This window comes from Equus caballus, chromosome 19 (assembly GCF_041296265.1).
Source record: "Equus caballus isolate H_3958 breed thoroughbred chromosome 19, TB-T2T, whole genome shotgun sequence".
NCBI lineage: Eukaryota > Metazoa > Chordata > Mammalia > Perissodactyla > Equidae > Equus > Equus caballus.
In genome coordinates, this window is record NC_091702.1 from 46,301,040 (window position 1) to 46,314,224 (window position 13,185).

The 13,185-nt window shown below is 52.8% G+C and overlaps 1 protein-coding gene and 1 non-coding gene across 3 annotated transcripts in view; one reads left to right on the top strand and one right to left on the bottom strand.

The window, feature by feature from the left end:
- Positions 1 to 388: 388 nt before the first annotated feature.
- LOC106782012 (uncharacterized) lies at positions 389 to 10,740 on the bottom strand. The gene is made up of 4 exons (XR_011429226.1): positions 10,604 to 10,740; positions 4,054 to 4,198; positions 2,889 to 3,026; positions 389 to 2,260 (listed from the first exon to the last, which is right to left on the bottom strand). It is a non-coding gene; the product is annotated as an uncharacterized protein (transcript).
- A 294-nt stretch (positions 10,741 to 11,034) lies between these two features.
- The window catches only part of ADCY5 (adenylate cyclase 5), a 150,737-nt gene continuing 148,586 nt past the window's right edge, over positions 11,035 to 13,185 (top strand). For both annotated transcript variants that reach the window (XM_001917066.6, XM_070243700.1), the window contains exon 1: positions 11,035 to 12,306. In XM_001917066.6, coding sequence (XP_001917101.3) covers positions 11,179 to 12,306 — 1,128 coding nt within the window. In that variant the 5' untranslated portion in view covers positions 11,035 to 11,178. The remainder of the gene's footprint in view (positions 12,307 to 13,185) is intronic.

The following is a 13,185-nucleotide window of genomic DNA, read 5'->3' on the forward strand; positions in this document are numbered from 1 at the left end:
TGGCATGTCTTTTCATTCATTTACCAATGTCTTTTGAAGAGTTCTTAATTTCAACAAAGTCCAATTTATCAAAATTTTTTTCAATAATTTGAAAAATAATGAATTATACTTATGGGGTTACATTAAAGAAATCTTTGTAACCCAAGGTCACAAAGATTTTCTTCTGTGTGCTCTTTTTATAGTTTTAGATTTTAGCATTTAGATCTATGATAAATTTTGAGTTAACTTTTTGTGTGTATGGTGTGAGGGAGGGATAAGCAAACTTTTTCTAAAAGGATCAGATAGTAAAGATTTTAGGCCTTGTCAGCCACACGATCACAGTCATTAACTATTCAACTCCGTCATGTAGAGCAAAAGAAGGCTGAGAAAATAAATAAATGAGTGTGGCTGTGTTTCAATAAAACTTTATTTACAAAAACCAGAGAGTGCCCACATTTGGCCCACTGGCCGGAGTTTGCAGGCCCTTCCTTTAAATCCCCAAACCATACTGAGACTCCCTAGGCAACTGAAGCAGCCCCACCTAGCCCTGTCTGTTGAGTCTGGTCCTGCCTTGCTTAAAGAGGCTGAGTGACCTCACCTCAGGTAGGTACCTTGCAAGAGGATGCCAATTTTTCTCACACCTCACCCCTACTCTTCCTCATTGCTTTCCAACCTATAAGTAGGGGCATATTTCTGTACGCCCCAGAGGACCAAGTACAACATCTGACTCAGGAAGAGCTGTCTACACGCCAGAATCTCAGGTGGACGAAGCAAAATGTTAGGTCATTCATTTTCATCTCCTCTGCCTGCTTTGGGCTGACAAAAAAAAGTCAAGAAGTTTAGGTCAAATTCTGCCCCTAATGCTGTGTGATATTGATCAAGTCACTCCACATCTCTCTTCCCCTGCATCACCATCTGTGGGGAGAAAAAAAGATTTCTCCTAACACTCTCAGTGTTATTGAGTGGCTAAGAATAAGACAATACATTTCTTACCCACCTGGTATCCTCTCTGCCAGACAATTCTAAAGCTGCCTTCTCCTTGAAGAATTTTAAAGACGGCTTTCTTTTTTTTAAAAAGCACTATACAAATGCAAGGTATTGTGACTATTTTCTCTTTTTAAGTAATTCTAGAAAGCCCAGGCCCAGGATTTCACAATCTGTCACTGTCCCTTGCTGCCCCTGCCTGTTGCCAGGGAGAGAGATTATCCTGGCTTGGGGAAGGTCAGCCAGCCCCAGCACGATCTCTAACAAGGTTTGGCTTGCCATCCCCAATCACAGATTGAAAACCAGTGACACAGAGACTGAGCAAGACCACTCCAAGGCCAAACAGAGTGGCACTGAGAGGAGAAACAACACTCAGCACCACTCAAGCTCCTCACAGGCCATTTTAATCACCACCCACGCCTGCAGGAGGGCGCAGCTCTCCCGTCTGCATGGCAGACAGGCTGCAGTCTGTCAGAACAGTGAAAGAGGGAATGTCTTTGAGAACAGAGACCTCATCTGCATGGCCCTGGGGGCCCTGCTTTGAACATAGCAGAGACGAAAGAACAGATATCCCAGGCTAGTAGAGGAGCTGGTCCCCACGCAGCACAGACATAAAAATATTTATCACAGTCATCTGTAAATGTATGCAAGAGCCTGAGACCCAGAGATGTGCCTCATTCCATGCTGACCTCTTAAAGGAACATCTGGATTTAGTAAGAACAAATTTATTAATTCGCTATTATTGAGAATGACTCCCGGGCCGGCCCCGCGGCTGAGTGGTTAAGTTCACGCGCTCCACTTCGACAGCCCAGGGTTTCACCGGTTCGGATCCTGGGCGTGGGCATGGCACCGCTCATCAAGCCATGCTAAGGTGGCGTCCCACATGCCACAACTAGAAGGAGCTGCGACTAGAATATACAGCGATGTACTGGGGGACTTCGGGGAGAAGAAGAAGAAAAAAAAGAGTGGCAACAGATGTTAGCGCAGGTGCCAATCTTTAAACAAACAAACAAACAAAAACTCTTGTTTTACATAAGCGTGAATAATTTGAAAAGGACTTTCACATCATTGGCCTGATCCTCATAACAAGTCATCAAGGGCCGCTGTAGGACAGCATTGTTATCCTTGCTGGGGACTGCAGTTCAGAGAGGTGAAGGGACTTGTTGGACATCCCACAGCTAGAAAGTGGGAGAGCTGGTGTAGAACCTCTGGGTATTCTGACTCCAAGCTTAGTACTCTTCTCCTTGATCCTTCTCAATGTTGAGTGAAAAGACTGTCTTCTCATCAGGTGGGGCAACTTAGTAAGGATGCACAAGGAGGAAAGGAAAGAGATGAGCGAAGTGATGGGCAATATCAGTTGAATCAGCCCTGACTACCAAGAGGGAGACAGCTGTTAGGGCCAGATGGTTCCAGAGCCCCCCACTCCCCTCTTCTTACCTCACAACATGGCCCCTGGCATACAAAACAAACACATTAGGGAGTAGGCACTGTGTTTTCTTTTCAAAAGCATTCATCATGGAGAGGTTTGAATAGTAATCTCCCCAAGAACATCTAAAATAAGGTTAAAACTATAAAAATGATATTAAATACCATTTTGGGAGACATCGGCATATTGTATAAGGTCCATATACATAATCAGTTACACGTGCAGATAGCCACTGGGGTGATTTGAGACAGGGGATGGGAAAAAATGACCTCTAAAGAGTATAGGGGTGCTGGTCTCTGACTCTTTCTCTCCTATGCTCAATAAAGAGGTTGTGGACTGACTGTGTGCATATGTGTGTGTGTGTACACTCACTCGTGGAAGGGGGTGTATACATGGTGGGGGAAAGCCTGGCTTTAACTACCAAAACCAAAGTTCAATGATGCTGCCTTCCAGGAAGGTTACCTTTGACTTTTCTAATGAAAAATTAATAGGCACTTACTTGCTGTTGCCTTTAATTACATTTGCCAGAGCAGAGTGTCTGCCAACCAGCATTGCTCTGGCTGTCTTCTGGGCTGGATGTGCTTTCAACAAAGCCCACCGGTTTGGGAGGAGAAAGGGAGCCATTTTGGCTGAGCAGCTGAAGAGACAGAAACATCATGGGACAGAGATTGTTATCACATTTTCTGCTAATGGGTCCCCACCCATTAGCATACACCTGACAGAGAAGCCGAACCAAGCACACCTTGGTAGTCAATGGACTAGGATTCTAAACCTGTGGGCTGAGGACACCAAAAGACCAAGAACTTGTAAAAGGGCCACTAAGCCCTGTCTGTAGGCATAATAAACATGCTCCCCTACAAATACAGAACCATGTTTCTAACATGTGTAGATGCTATTGGGTTTAATCAAGTATTAACTCATTTAAATCAATTACTAAATTTATAATAACTTTTACCATTATGTATTTTCTTAACTAAAGGTACATATACACGTCGTTGGGGTCCTTGAATTTTTTTTACCTTAAAATTGGGCCTTTATGCAGGAAAAGACCAGGAACTTAAAACTAGGATATTCCTTCTCTAATTGTGAAGTATGGTTATTATGGGAATGGTCTTTTTGGACCCCACTTTTCTTCCCATTTTTAACAGATTTCTTGAGATATAATTTACATTCCATAAAGTTTGTCCATTAAAGTGTGTAATTCAATGGCTTTTAGTGTATTTACAAAGCTGTGGACCCATCACCACAGTCTCGGAACAGTTTTCACCACCCCATTGTCTCATTAGCAGTTAGTCGTTCCCCCACCCCCAACCCCTCCACCCTGCCCCCAGCTCTAGGCAACCACTGATCTATTGTGTTTCTATAGATTTGCCTCTTTGGGATATTTCATTTAGATAGGATCATACAACATGTGGTCTTTGGTGACTACAGGAATGTTTTAAATCCTCAGAACTCCATCCAGTCTTTGAATATCCAACTCCTATGCATACTTAAGGACCCTTTTCATCCCTCCCAGGAGCCTTTCTTGCTTCCTCCAGTCTGTAGGAATATTTTTCTCCTATTAATGAACAGTCTCTTGTTTGGAGTGTTTAAGAAACACTCGGCATAGCTGTGTGGCCCAAATCTGCTGACGCTGTGCCGCTCTCCAGATGCAATTTCTTCACCTCTGACTTCTTGGGGGTGGCATCTTGCTGGCATACCTCTTGGGCTCCCCTCACTCAACTGTGTCCAGCACGGTTTTCTGCTTGAGATGGATAATCAGTTTATGTGTGTTGAAAGAATAAATGACTCATGGGGATGTTCTCAGACCTTTAGGAAAAAAAAGGATTCAGGAGAAAGTGTAAGAAAAAAAAGCAAAATCAAGAACAGTACAAAGATAAAGCATGGAGTGTGGGCATTAGAGTCCAAAGGTTTGGCAGCTACAGCTCAGGCGTGATCTTGTGTTGCGACTAGAGGGCACTAAAAGGCCCTGGGCCATAAAGGGTCTCCCACCTACCTCCAGGAGCAAGTGAAAGAACAGATTAGTCACTCCCTTAGCTGAAGGCATTAACCGCCTCCATTAAAATGCAAATGTCAACACCTGGGAGAGTGGCAGATCGAGCTATTATCAGCCATTGCCACCTCAGCTCCAACCTGAGCTCTTTGACTATTTTCTGCTCCCTGAGGCCCAGAGGTTTGGAGGTGAGTGTAGGGTCTGGAAAAATCTAGGGCCTGGTTCTCTATGGCCCATTGCAAACTTCTTCTCATCCTCGATTTCCCTGCCAAGGAAGCCAAAGGTCAAGAGTAAGAGGGCTGATATCTGTGGTTCCTCCTCAGAGCTCCTGGTGGGGACGGGCTAGAGTGGAGGCTGGCTCCCAGGGACCTCAGCCGTTTGTGCCATTGCTAAGACACTGGCCCCCAAGCCTCCATGGATGACCTGCCCTCAAGACACCCAATGCTCCATCCTGCTAGCTACTCTTTGACTTGGGGATGATAACGAGTTAGTGTTAGTTCTTCCTGGGAAAGGTAAATCATCCATGGGGCTTGCTCTCAAAATGCAAACAACCAGGGAGGTTGACACACTTTGGGGAGTAATTTCTACCTAATTTTGGGAACGGGAGGATCTTTGACTCATTTCGCCCTCGAGAGAGCCTACGGTTCTTAGAGTTCCTTAACTCCTTGGAAGAAGTCATTACAGGGCAGGGCTCTCCTGGGCAAAGCTGTCCAATGGGCACAGTTAATTTTTGACCCCCGATTCCTAACTGGATTTCATTTCTGCCCTCTTCCTTCCTGCTCCCCTGCACCCATGCCCTCTTCTGGTTCCATTTGCTTCAGGACATGCTTAGTGGTCCCGAGTGCTCTCTCTCCTTCCTAACTCATCCCTACACCTAAACTGCATGCATCCATTCCCTTAGCACCCCCCACCCTTAGCTGGGCATTAGTGCATCAATGGGGGCAGCCTGCTGATTAAACTCATTCACACCGACTTGCTAACCACTGACTTCCTGGCATAAACCCTTCAGTCCCCCAGGGGTATCTGCATTCATTTTTTTCAACCATTTTATTGAGATATAATTTACACACCATAAAGTTCATCCAGTTGTGTCAAACAGTGCATGCAGTTCAATGGTTTTTGGTGTATTTATTGAGTTGTGCAATCATCACCATAATCTAATTTTAGAATATTTTCAAGACCCCAAAAAGAAATCTTGTACCCACTAGCCATCATTCCCCATTTGTCCCCCTCCCCAGGCCTGGGCAACCACTAATCTACTTTCTGTCACTAGGTCTCTATATTCATTTTTAGGGAATTATTGTCATCCCAAAGCATGACTATCTAATAGTGGAAGTTTAAGCAGTGAGGGGGAAGGTATTTTTAGGTAGGGTACTATTATTGATACTCACTTCTATACATATTTCTGAATATTCTAAAACATTAATATTCTAATTTCCAAAATCCAAATATTCTTCTAAAAAGAAGTCTGAGGGAGTGAAGAATGAAGCTGAAGGGTAACTGAGACACCGGGCGGGGTGGGGGGAGATGGCTGGAGGGGGCAGTGGGGTGTCCACAGGCCTCCCAAAGGGCCTGCTGTGCCCTGAGGTGTGTAGTCACTTCAGCTCTGCAAACCAAACACTCATTTGAGAGAGGCCAGAGGCGGTCCTTGGGTCAGCCCCTATGTGACGGCAACAGCCAGCTGTGCATCCTCCAGTTGGTCTTCAAAACCTCTGCCTTTTGCTCCTGTGACTCCTACCTTTCCTTGGTTTTCTTCTGACCTTGAGGACTCTTCCTGTACATAGAGGTGGACTCCTGAGTTTCCTTGTCAGCCTCCGCAGGTGTCCTCCAGCCAATGGAACCATTCCCATCACTATGTCACTTTCAGGCTTCATCTACATCTGCTCCACAATAGCTTCCTGACTGGTCCCCTACGCTCTTGGATCTTGCTTTTCCAACCTAGATACATCATTGCCAGAGTTTGCTTCCTCAAACATAATGGACCAGGACACTCCTGTCCTCAAATTCGGGGGCTTTGCACTGTCTTTAAATTGTAGCCCACCCTCCCCCTCTCAGTGTTCAAGAGCCCAATCCACCTTTCCATCTTCATCCACTGCTACCAGTCGCACCCCCACCCCCTCCTGCCCCAGACTCCATTCAGCTCTCTAGTCCTCAGATGTAACCATTTCTTTATCCAACAAACAACTACTGGGCACCCTTTGTGCCAGGTACCAGGCTAAGCATTGGGCACAAGAATGAGTAAGATACCAGCTCTGTCCTCAAGGAGTTCAGCTCTCTGTGGAGATAGTTCTGAAAACAAGTGAAGATAATAGAATGTGACAAGTGCTATAACAGAGATAAAAGCCAGGTGTGCTGGGAGCTGAGGAGGAGGGCGTGCCTAACAGCCTGGGGGAGAGGTGGCAGACGGGAGGGGCATTAGAGAGGGCTTCACGGAGGTGCTGTAAATTTGATTTGTGCAGGGGGTGAGTCCGGGTCATCTCTGCAGAGGCGTCAAGAGCGGTTCAGGGCTCCCCGAAGACGTGGAGAAGTGGTGGACAGTGAAAGCTGGCAAGTAGGAAGAGTCTGTTTTGTGGGCAGTTTTTAGTAGAGGGTGTGACACGCATGATCAAATGGGAACAATGTGGAGGACAGATTGGAGGGCAAGGAGGGAGAGTTGGTAATAGTCCAGGCAAGGAGTGGGGAGGATCTGGGTAAAGGTAGTAGCCAGAGTCTGTGGAAGAAAGATGTGAAGAGACTAGGGTGAGGAGGACCCTGGGAAGTGCGGTAGGAGGGGAGGAGGGAGCGTGGGAGATGGCAATTCCACCAGCGGTGAGAAAACAGGGGGAGCAAGCTCTTGTTGGGACCTTAGTTTAAAAAAACAATTGAATCTGGGATGCTGGTGGGTACCAAGGAGCATCCATGGCGAGCTCTCCAGTGGACAGGGGGAGGCTTGGAACTGGGAAGGGAGGCAGGGGCTGAAGATACAGACTTCAGAAATACCTTAGGAAAAAAAATGTGTTTATCCTTTGACCCAGTGATTCTCCTTGTAGGAATTTCTCCTAAGGATGTAATTAAAGATGTGTGTGAAGATTTATTTACAAAAATGCTCATTGTTTATAACAGTAAAAGAGTGGAAACTTTTTACAAATAGCTACAACAGTGAAAAATGTCCAACAATAGGGGACTGGTTAAATAAATTATGCTGTATCCATGCAATGGAATTCTGTGCAGACAATAAAATGGATATTGTAGATGAATGCTTATTGACATGAAAAAACACCCACAACTTTTGCTAAGCATAAAAAAGCAGATTCTAAAACTATTTGTGGAGTAACAGTCCTGTTTTTTGTTGAAGGAAAAAAAAAGATGTTAATGGTTCTTTCTAGGTGGTATGATTATGAATGTTTTCTTATCTTTTTTTAGCTTTTCTACCTTTAACCATACATGGCTTTTGTTATAACAGTTATTTTAAAAATTTGAATAAAATTAAAAGGAACAACCTAGGAAGAGCTCAGGGAATGAGAAGAATCAAGGATGGAACTCAGTTACCTTGACCTCTGGTCATCTGGCCTCTGTTTATGCAGTTGCCTGTCCTGGGTGTCCCTCCCATGTCATATTTGTTGCATAGCCGCATGGTGGAGTACAGGAACACGTGAATTTAAGGTCCATTCCGCTATAAACTGTGAGCCTTGGGCAAACTTTCTGCTTCTCTAAGTCTTAGTTTTATCATCTTTATAGTGGGGAAAATAACATCTTCCTCAAATGGTTATACGACAGTAAAATATTTATAGACATACAGTAGTTGTTTAACAAATATTAGTCCATCCTCCCTTTCTTCTTACTCATCCTTCCTGCTAGCCCCAGACTTGACCTCCAGAGTCTTTTTGGGCCCCCACAGTGGGAATTAGTGCCTCTTCTCTCTGAACGCCTTAGACACTGTTAGGATGTCTGTTGAACCCTGAACTGTGGAGTTGGGGGCTGGCTCCTGCCCCTCCCGGGCTGTAGTCAGAGTCTGATTCTCTCTCCTTGTAGCACTTAGCACAGTCTTTGCATATAACGGGCGCTCTGTGGATGTCGGCTGACTACATTCATGGTGCTTTTTATGACTTAGCTAATCATGGATTACTCAAAGGTTGGATTACTCAAGGGTTAGTTTATTCAGATCGCTTGGAATTTTTCTCCTCCCAATTTGTAACTCTGGCAAGGTTTATCTTCCAATGTGCAAAGAGATGGCCAGCAGAGAGAGAGAAAGGAAAGCTCACTCAGACCTCTGGGCTCCTTGTCAGAAGCTCTGCAGAGAGCTGGAAGACGAAGACAGAGAAGTGAAGGTTGTTTCTCCCTCCCCTGGGTAAAGGCGTGGTTCCCCTGCCCTCTCAGTGAGTAGACTGTCAGAACTTCCAGCAGGACAGCTTAGGGGCAAGGGGAATTGGGTATCGACCTACAGTAAAGTCCTTCTTTCCACTCCTGCTTCTGTTGCTGTTGCCGTACAGGAGTATCCGGTCATTCTCTGCCCCACTCCAGCGGGGGCTCCGCCTTGCTCTGGTGCGCATCCACCCCGCTAACACCTTGCTAGGTAGGGGAGGCAGCCTGGCACTGACGAAAGATCTGTCCGTTGCAAGTTAGGAGACCTGTGTGACCCATGGCAAGTTGAGCAAGCTCTCGGAGTCTCAGTTTCCGCATCTATAACTGGGAATAATCACACAGGCCCTGTCCTCTGTCACATCCTAGGGTTACTGAGGGCAATCAAATGAGATTTTAAAAAAGTACGACCGGGCAAAGAGCTCTTCGTAAACGCCAGGTGTTCCTAGTGCTGTCTGTGGGGCTCTTTCTTGGTAACTACCCACCAAAGCGTTCCTGTCCGCCCCGCCCTGGCTGCATCGGCCTCACCCACTGCATCTCCATCTTTTCCGTCCCTGTCTTCATGCGCCTCAGCGATCCTCAGTCTCTCCATCTCCCCCGTCCATTTCCGGCCCTGCCTTTCGGGCCCCTCCGGCCCCTCCAGGGACTCTGGTCTCCGGCTCCCTGCGGCAGTCGCTGCCTGGGCGCCCCCCGCCCTGTGCGCCCTCCTTTGGCACGGCCGCCGGGCCAGAGAATCGCCCAATAAGAGCGCTGGACTCAAGTCTGACAGCTCAAAAAACGGCCAATCGAGCTCGGCCAGAGAAGGGGGGCGCAGCGCGGGGGCTGAAGTTGGGATGAATGGGGGGAGGGGGATTAAAGGGGGATACAAAAGAGGGGAGCTAGGACTAGGGGCGTTTGAACCCAAGCAGGGGGCGGGGGAGGGCCGCACGCCACCCAGGTCCAGCGAGGGGACGGCGGGCTGGACGCGGCTCCAGGCGCCAGGGAGGGAGGGGGCGCAGCGAGAATTTTGGGTGAGGAAGGGGAGCTGGGGCCCCCGCGGCCCCCGGGCGCCTCCCGGGGCCGGGCCTGAGGATGCCGGCTGGGCGCCGAGGCGGGGGCCGCGGCCCGGCCGGGGGCGGAGGCGGCCGCGCGGGGCAGTGAGCCGAGGCCGGAGCGGCGTGGGGGGCGGGGAGGCGGCGGGAGGAGGGGATGCGGAGGGCGCTCCGGCAGCGGCGGCTGCAAGCGGGCGAGAAGGGAGGAGCGGCGCGAGCGGCCGGAGCGGCGCAGGGCCCGAGGCGTGCATGGCGCGCCCTGAGCCCGGCTCCCGCGGGCCTCCCCGGAGCGCCCCCGGGGCGCAGCGGCTCTTGGGAGGGCCCCTCTTGGCCGGCTGCATCTGAGCCCCGGCCCTCGATCTCTGGATGCCGTGCTCCCCGGGAGAAGCCCGCCTGCGTTGGGGCAGAACGGCGGCGGCGCTGCGCCGGATTCCGCCCTCCGCCTAGTCCTTCTGCGCCCGGCCGCGCTGGGCCCGCTGCCGGCGGCGAGGAGCCTGGGGCTTGCAGAGCCGGCGCGACAGCCCTCCTGGGTCGGCGGGTCCGGGCCAGCCCCGCTCCGTTTTGGGGGAAGGGGGAGGTGAGAGGGGAAGGGCCGCGCAGCAGGAGCCGGTCCTCGCCCCCGCCCCCTGCGCGGACGCGCTGAAGGCTCGGCTCGGCTTTCGCGGGGGCCACGCTCCCACTCTCGCCGCGGGAGGTGGGGGATGCGGGCGACGGCCCCCCTGGGCTCCAGGACCCTCCCCCCAGGACTCCGGAGCTGTTGCTCCGCCCGCCGCCCCCTCCCCCGTCCTCTCCACCCCCCCCATCCCACCTCCCCACCCCTCGTAAGAAAATAATGCTGGCTGGCGCCCGCACCTCCCAGTCGCTCCCAGTCCGTCGCGAGGAAAGGGCACCCGCTTGGTCTCCACGCCGGGACACCCGCCGAGCCGCCCTAGCCGCCGCCGAGCCGCGTGTGCCGCTGGGCTCCGCTTAGGCAGAATCTACGAGCGCCGCGCCCGGGCATTGCCAGCCCCGGGGAGGCGCCGCCTGCAAGGACACCTCTCCGTCCCGCCTCGTCCGCAACTCCGGTCCTTGTCGAGCTCGACGCGAGCCAGGAGTCCGGACGTCCGTCTGCGCGCGGCACAGCAGCTCGAGCAGTCCCCGCTGCCCCAGCTCGGAGCCAACTCCATCTCGGACCTAGGACTCCAGACGCGGATTCTCAGCCACTACTCACCTCGGGGCTCTGCCTGCCTCCCCACTCGCCCTCCCGCTGCCCTTCTTCTCCGCTCAGGACGGGGGTGCCAAGATGCCCCGCTGCTGCGCAGGGCCCCGGGCCGCCCCCGACGTGTGACCCCAGCCTAGTCCCCCTGCTCGGCCGTCCGCCCTCCCCTTGGAGACCCCCGGCCCGGCCCCCGGGGGAGGAGGAAGAAGACGACGAGGCCGAGGAGGGGATGTCCAGCTCCAAAAGCGTGAGCCCCCCGGGCTACGCGGCGCAGACAGCGGCGGCGCCGGCGTCCCGGGGAGGCCCGGAACACCGCTCCGCGTGGGGGGAGGCCGATTCCCGCGCCAATGGCTACCCCCACGCCCCCGGGGGTTCGGCCCGCAGCTCCACCAAGAAACCCGGGGGGGCGGTGACCCCGCAACAGCAGCAGCGCCTGGCCAGCCGCTGGCGCAGCGACGACGATGACGATCCTCCGCTGAGTGGCGACGACCCCCTGGTCGGGGGCTTCGGCTTCAGCTTCCGCTCCAAGTCAGCCTGGCAGGAGCGCGGCGGCGACGACTGCGGTCGCGGCAGCCGCCGGCAGCGGCGGGGCGCGGCCGGCGGGGGCAGCACCCGGGCGCCCCCTGCGGGCGGCGGCGGCGGCTCGGCGGCCGCGGCGGCCGCAGCGGGCGGGAGGGAGGTGCGCCCCCGCTCGGTGGAGCTGGGCCTGGAGGAGCGGCGGGGCAAGGGCCGCGCGGCCGACGAGCTGGAGGCCGGCGCCGTCGAGGGCGATGAGGGCTCCGGGGATGGCGGCAGCTCGGCGGGCTCGGACGCGGGTCCCGGCCCGGTGCTGTCGCTGGGCGCCTGCTGCCTGGCGCTGCTGCAGATATTCCGCTCCAAGAAGTTCCCGTCGGACAAGCTGGAGCGGCTGTACCAGCGCTACTTTTTCCGTCTGAACCAGAGCAGCCTCACCATGCTCATGGCCGTGCTGGTGCTCGTGTGCCTCGTCATGTTGGCCTTCCACGCGGCGCGGCCCCCGCTCCAGCTGCCCTACCTGGCCGTGCTGGCGGCCGCCGTGGGCGTGATCCTGGTCATGGCGGTGCTCTGCAACCGCGCCGCCTTCCACCAGGACCACATGGGCCTGGCCTGCTACGCGCTCATCGCCGTGGTGCTGGCCGTCCAGGTGGTGGGCCTGCTGATGCCCCAGCCGCGCAGCGCCTCCGAGGGCATCTGGTGGACCGTGTTCTTCATCTACACCATCTACACGCTGCTGCCTGTGCGCATGCGGGCCGCGGTACTAAGCGGGGTGCTCCTGTCTGCCCTGCATCTGGCCATTGCCCTGCGCACCAACGCCCAGGACCAGTTCCTGCTCAAGCAGGTAGGGGCCCACCTGGCCGCAGGGACTGGATTGTGGGGCGGGCAGGCCTCGGCCTGACTCCAGAGAGAGGCATCCCACCCTCCCCTTTAAAGTGGCATAAAGAGTGAGAGACACATGGCTGTGTCAACTGTGTGGTATCTTCCAGCCTCTTAACCCCCTCTGGGCCCCAACATCTTCATTTACAAAAAAAGTGCCTTCGTATTATATGTAATGTTCTTGGACCCGTAGAAAACACATTAAGCCGTAGCCATTTTTGTGTGGATGAAAATGAGGAATGAGGATTGGAGGAGAAAATTCTATGGAGAGGTCCCCTTCACTTCCTCTGCTTCTGTCCCTATATATTAAAGGCCCTTGACAAAAGTGGCTGGACCCTGTAGCAGTCTCTCCCTCCTGGGAGCCACTGCTGGTTTGTTAACTGAGTCCTGGATAGAGGGTTGGGGAGGGGAGACCCTGGGCACCCCCTGCCCAGTCTTAAGGAAGAGAAATGATAACCCTGCTAGTTGTCTGAGGCTGGGGTTTGGGAGCTGGAGATATCCCTGAACTTGACAGAGGACTGACAAGTTTGTCGTTTACAAAAGTGCCCCAAGCCAATAAGCTCCCTCAGCAAAGAGGGGAAGGAGTCTCTGAGACATGTGTGGTGGCAGTCCCCCTCCTGGCCTGAGCAGAAAGCTGGTGTGGGACGTGGTGACCCCTTCACATGGCTGCTTCTGGTTCTTGCTTGTGGGTGGGGGTCAGGTTTGTCTTTGCTGGGACTGGTTGGGCCAGCCTAGAACGGTGGGCTCAGGAGGAAATTAAACTGCCTGGTTAACTGGGGACTCCACTGAAGGCTTCTGGGAGAGGGGTGTGCTTGCCATCCCGACCATGGGGTGAGACCAGCCC